Source organism: Petromyzon marinus, chromosome 79 (genome assembly GCF_048934315.1).
Source record: "Petromyzon marinus isolate PM22_M1 ecotype Great Lakes invasive population chromosome 79, UKy_Petmar_22M1.pri1.0, whole genome shotgun sequence".
NCBI classification, from domain to species: Eukaryota; Metazoa; Chordata; class Hyperoartia; order Petromyzontiformes; family Petromyzontidae; genus Petromyzon; species Petromyzon marinus.
Window position 1 is genome coordinate 20,835,251 of NC_133745.1, and position 7,500 is coordinate 20,842,750.

The following is a 7,500-nucleotide window of genomic DNA, read 5'->3' on the forward strand; positions in this document are numbered from 1 at the left end:
CACTACACACTACACTATACACTACACTATACACTACACTATACACTACTATACACTACACAATACACGGCACACTACACACTACACTATACACTACTATACACTACACTATACACTACACACTACATTATACACTACACTATACACTACACTATACACTACACACTACATTATACACTACACTATACACTACACTATACACTACACACTACATTATACACTACATTATACACTACACTACACTATACACTACACACTACACTATACACTACACTATACACTACACTATACACTACTATACACTACACTATACACTACACACTACATTATACACTACACTATACACTACACTATACACTACACTACACACTACACTATACACTACTATACACTACACTATACTACACTATACACTACACTATACACTACACTACTATACACTACCACACTATACACTACACTATACACCACACTATACACTACACTATACACTACACTATACACTACACTATACACTACTATACACTACACTATACTACACTATACACTACACTACTATACACTACTACACTATACACTACACTATACACTACACTATACACTACACTATACACTACTATACACTACTCTATACACTACACTGTACACTACACTACTATACACTACACTGTACACTAGACACTACACTATACACTATATACACTACACTATATACACTACACTGTACACTCTATTCTACACACTACACTACACTATACGCTACTACACTATACACTCTACTATACACTACACTATACACTACACTATACACTATACACCACACTATACACTACACCAGACACTATACACTACACTATACACTACACTATACACAACACTATACACTACTACACTATACACTATACACTACACACAACACTACACACTACACTACTATACACAACACTATACACTACACTATACACTACACTACACTATACACTACACACATACACAACACACTACACTATACACTACTACACTTTACACTACACTATACTCCACTACACTATACACTACTACACTATACACTACTACATTATACATTATACACTACACTATACACTACACTATACACTACTACACTATACACTACACTATACACTACACTATACTTTACACTACACTATACACCACACTACACACTATACTATACACTACACTATACACTACTACACTATACACTACTACACTATACACTACACTATACACTACACTATACACTACTACACTACACTACTACACTACACTATACACTACTACACTACACTATACACTACACTATACACTACACTATACACTACACTATACACTACTACACTACACTACTACACTATACACTACACTATACACTACTACACTACACTATACACTACACTATACACTACACTACTACACTACACTATACACTACACTATACACTACACTATACACTACACTATACACTACTACCCTACACTATACACTACACTATACACTACTACACTACACTACTACACTACACTATACACTACACACTACACTACACACTACACTACACACTACACTATACACTACACTACTACACTACACTACTACACTACACTATACACTACACTATACACTACTACACTATACACTACTATACACTACACTATACACTACACACTACACTATACACTACATTATACACTACACTACACTATACACTACACTATACACTACACTATACACTACACTATACACTACTACACTACACTATACACTACTACACTACACTACTACACTACACTATACACTACTACACTATACACTACACTATACACTACACTATACACTACTACACTACACTATACACTACACTATACACTACTACACTACACTATACACTACACTATACACTACACTATACACTACACTATACACTACTACACTACACTATACACTACACTATACACTACTACACTACACTATACACTACACTATACACTACACTACTACACTACACTATACACTACACTATACACTACACTATACACTACTACACTACACTATACACTACTACACTACACTATACACTACACTATACACTACACTACTACACTACACTATACACTACACTATACACTATACACTACACTATACACTACACTACTACACTACACTACTACACTACACTATACACTACACTATACACTACACTATACACTACTACACTACACTATACACTACACTATACACTACACTATACACTACACTACTACACTACACTACTACACTACACTATACACTACTACACTACACTATACACTACACTATACACTACACTATACACTACTACACTACACTATACACTACACTACACTATGCACTACACTATACACTACACTATACACTACACTATACACTACTACACTACACTATACACTACACTATACACTACTACACTACACACTACACTATACACTACTACACTACACTATACACTACACTATACACTACACTATACACTACTACACTACACTATACACTACACTACACTATGCACTACACTATACACTACACTATACACTACACTATACACTACTACACTACACTATACACTACACTATACACTACTACACTACACACTACACTATACACTACTACACTACACTATACACTACACTATACACTACACTATACACTACACTATACACTACACTATACACTACACTACTACACTATACACTACACTATACACTACACTATACACTACACTACTACACTACTACACTATACACTACACTATACACTACACTATACACTACACTATTTGTTAACCACCCCCCACCACTCGACAGCGCTGCAGGTTCGAGTCTTGCCACTGCCGCCACGCCTCCTCCTCCTCATCCTCATCCTCCTCTGCCTCCTCCTCTGCCTCCTCCTCCTCATCCTCCTCCTCCTCTGCCTCCTCCTCCTCATCCTCCTCTGCCTCCTCCTGCCGCTGCGTGTCGCTGGGGTCGCTGGCGCGCGCCTGCGACCTGCTCGGAGCCGCCCCCGACAGCGACTGGAGGCGAGCCGCGGGCTGCGGTGAGGCCGGGACCCTGGGGGGGTGGGGGGTGGGGTTTGGGGCGGGGCGGGGCGGGTGTGGGGTGGGGCGGGGCGGATGTGGGGGAGTGGGGGTGTGGGGTGGGGCGAGGCGGATGTGGGGTGGGGGTGGGGTGGGGTGGGGCGAGGCGTGGCGGGTGTGGGGGCGGGGCGGGGGTTGGGTGGGGTGGGGCGGGTGTGGGGTGGGGCGGGGCGGGTGTGGGGGTGGGTTTGGGGCGGGGCGGGGCGGGTGTGGGGCGGTGTGCGGAGGGTGTGGGGGGTGGGGGCGGGGGTTAGGGGGGTGGGGGGGTTGTGGGGGTGGGGTGGGGGGTGTGGGGGGGGTTGTGGGGGTGGGGTGGGGGGTGTGGGGGGGGGGTGTGGGCGGGGGTTAGGGGGTGTGTGGGGGGGGTTGATGATGATGTTGATGGTGTTGATGATGTTGATGATGATGTTGATGATGGTGATGATGTTGATGATGTTGATGATGATGGTGTTGATTGTGATGATGTTGATGATGATGATGTTGATGGTGTTGATGATGTTGATGATGTTGATGATGATGGTGTTGATTGTGATGATGTTGATGATGATGATGTTGATGGTGTTGATGATGTTGATGATGATGATGGTGTTGATTGTGATGATGTTAATGATAATGGTGATGATGATGGTGATGATGATGTTGATGGTGTTGATAATAATGTTGATGATGATGGCGATGATGATGTTGATGATGATGATGTTGATGATGATGATGTTGATGATGATGTTGATGATGATGATGGTGATGATGATGTTGATGATGATGTTGATGATGATGATGTTTATGGTGTTGATGATGTTGATGATGATGATGGTGTTGATGGTGATGATGTTCATGATGATGATGGTGATGATGATGGTGATGATGATTTTGATGATGATGATGATGTCGATGGTGTTGATAATGATGTTGATGATGATGATGGTGATCATGATGTTGATGATGATGATGTTGATGATGTTGATGATGATGATGTTGATGGTGTTGATGATGGTGTTGATGTTGATGGTGTTGATGGTTATGATGTTGATGGTGTTGATGATGATGTTAATGATGATAGTGATGATGATGATGGTGTTGATGATGATGTTGATGATGATAGTGATGATGGTGTTGGTGGTGATGGTGATGATGGTGTTGATGATGTTGATGATGATGTTGATGATGATGGTGTTGATGGTGATGATGTTGATGATGATGATGTTGATAGTAATGGTGTTGATGGTGATGATGATGGTGACGCTGTTGATGGTGTTGATGATGTTGATGATCATGGTGTTGATGGTGTTGATGTTGGTGATGATGATGTTGATGATGATGTTGATGATTATGATGGTGATGATGTTGATGATGATGATGTTGATGATGTTGATGATGATGATGTTGATGGTGTTGATCTTGATGATGTTGATTGCGATGATGATGTTGATGATGGTTTTGATGATGATGATGGTGATGATGATGTTGATGGTGTTGGTGTTGATGATGGTGATGATGATGTTGATGATCATGGTGTTGATGGTGTTGATGTTGATGGTGTTGATGGTGATGTAGATGATGTTGATGATGTTGATGATGATGATGTTGATGGTGTTGATGGTGATGTAGATGATGTTGATGATGTTGATGATGATGTTGATGGTGTTGATGGTGTTTATGATGTTGATGATGATGTTGGTGATGATGATGTTTATGGTGTTGATGATGTTGATGATGATGATGGTGTTGATGGTGATGATGTTCATGATGATGATGGTGATGATGATGGTGATGATGATTTTGATGATGATGATGATGATGTCGATGGTGTTGATAATGATGTTGATGATGATGATGGTGATCATGATGTTGATGATGATGATGTTGATGATGTTGATGATGATGATGTTGATGGTGTTGATGATGGTGTTGATGTTGATGGTGTTGATGGTTATGATGTTGATGGTGTTGATGATGATGTTAATGATGATAGTGATGATGATGATGGTGTTGATGATGATGTTGATGATGATAGTGATGATGGTGTTGGTGGTGATGGTGATGATGGTGTTGATGATGTTGATGATGATGTTGATGATGATGGTGTTGATGGTGATGATGTTGATGATGATGATGTTGATAGTAATGGTGTTGATGGTGATGATGATGGTGACGCTGTTGATGGTGTTGATGATGTTGATGATCATGGTGTTGATGGTGTTGATGTTGGTGATGATGATGTTGATGATGATGTTGATGATTATGATGGTGATGATGTTGATGATGATGATGTTGATGATGTTGATGATGATGATGTTGATGGTGTTGATCTTGATGATGTTGATTGCGATGATGATGTTGATGATGGTTTTGATGATGATGATGGTGATGATGATGTTGATGGTGTTGGTGTTGATGATGGTGATGATGATGTTGATGATCATGGTGTTGATGGTGTTGATGTTGATGGTGTTGATGGTGATGTAGATGATGTTGATGATGTTGATGATGATGATGTTGATGGTGTTGATGGTGATGTAGATGATGTTGATGATGTTGATGATGATGTTGATGGTGTTGATGGTGTTTATGATGTTGATGATGATGTTGGTGATGATGATGTTGATGATGATGTTGATGATTATGATGGTGATGATGTTGATGATGATGATGTTGATGATGTTGATGATGATGATGTTGATGGTGTTGATGTTGATGATGTTGATTGCGATGATGATGTTGATGATGATGTTGATGATGATGGTGATGATGTTGATGGTGTTGGTGTTGATGATGGTGATGATGATGTTGATGATCATGGTGTTGATGGTGTTGATGTTGATGGTGTTGATGGTGATGTAGATGATGTTGATGATGTTGATGATGATGGTGATGTAGATGATGTTGATGATGTTGATGGTGTTGATGTTGATGATGTTGATGGTGTTGATGATGTTGATGGTGTTGATGTTGATGATGTTGATGATGTTGATGGTGTTTATGATGTTGATGATGTTGATGGTGTTGATGGTGTTTATGATGTTGATGATGATGTTGGTGATGATGATGTTGATGATGATGATTATGATGGTGATGATGTTGATGATGATGATGTTGATGATGTTGATGATGATGATGTTGATGGTGTTGATGTTGATGATGTTGATTGCGATGATGATGTTGATGATGGTGTTGATGATGATGATGATGATGTTGATGATGATGGTGATGATGTTGATGGTGTTGGTGTTGATGATGGTGATGATGATGTTGATGATCATGGTGTTGATGGTGTTGATGTTGATGATGTTGATGGTGTTCATGATGTTGATGGTGTTGATGATGATGTTGATGATGTTGATGATGTTGATGGTGTTTATGATGTTGATGATGATGATGTTGATGATGTTGATGGTGTTGATGGTGTTGATGGTGTTGATGATGATGATGTTGATGGTGTTGATGTTGATGATGTTGATGGTGTTCATGATGTTGATGGTGATGATGGTGATGTAGATGATGTTTATGATGTTGATGGTGTTGATGATGTTGATGATGTTGATGGTGTTTATGATGTTGATGGTGTTGATGGTGATGTAGATGCTGATGATGATGATGTTGATGCTGATGGTGTTGATGGTGTTTATGATGTTGATGATGATGATGTTGATGGTGTTTATGATGTTGATGGTGTTTATGATGTTGATGATGATGATGTTGATGGTGTTTATGATGTTGATGGTGTTGATGATGTTGATGATGCTGATGCTGATGATGTTGATGGTGTTGATGTCTCACAGAGCCAGCGGCGTGTCCGTCTGGACAGTTCTTCTCCGACTCGGTGGCCTCGTGCCGGGCCTCCTGCCACGGCCTGGCCAGGCCTGACGCTTGCCTGGGTGAAGGCCCTTCGGCAGGTACAGACACGCACACAGACAAAGCTCCCCCAGGTAGCCTCCATCAGCCTGCAGGGGCAAGTGCTGTTAGTAGTAGCACCTATAACACACGCACACAGACACAGCTCCCCCAGGTAGCCTCCAGCAGGCTGCAGGGGCAAGTGCTTGTAGCAGCAGCAGCACCTATAACACACGCACACAGACAAAGCTCCCCCAGGTAGCCTCCAGCAGGCTGCAGGGGCAAGTGCTGTTAGTAGCAGCAGCAGCACCTATAACACACGCACATAGACAAAGCTCCCCGAGGTAGCCTCCAGCAGGCTGCAGGGGCAAGTGCTTGTAGCAGCAGCAGCACCTATAACACACGCACACAGACAAAGCTCCCCCAGCTAGCCTCTAGCAGAGTGTAGGGGCAAGTGCTGTTGGTAGTAGCAGCACCTATAACACACGCACATAGAAAAAGCTGCCCCTGTAGCCTCCAGCAGGCTGTGGGGGCAAGTG

The 7,500-nt window shown here is 41.4% G+C and overlaps 1 protein-coding gene across 1 annotated transcript in view; it reads left to right on the plus strand.

Moving 5' to 3' along the window:
- The window catches only part of LOC116958557 (uncharacterized), a 183,495-nt gene that overhangs the window by 21,839 nt on the left and 154,156 nt on the right, over positions 1 to 7,500 (plus strand). The window contains exons 4-5 of the mRNA XM_076057101.1: positions 2,862 to 3,090; positions 6,910 to 7,023. Of these exons, the coding sequence (XP_075913216.1) occupies positions 2,862 to 3,090; positions 6,910 to 7,023 (343 nt within the window). The remainder of the gene's footprint in view (positions 1 to 2,861; positions 3,091 to 6,909; positions 7,024 to 7,500) is intronic.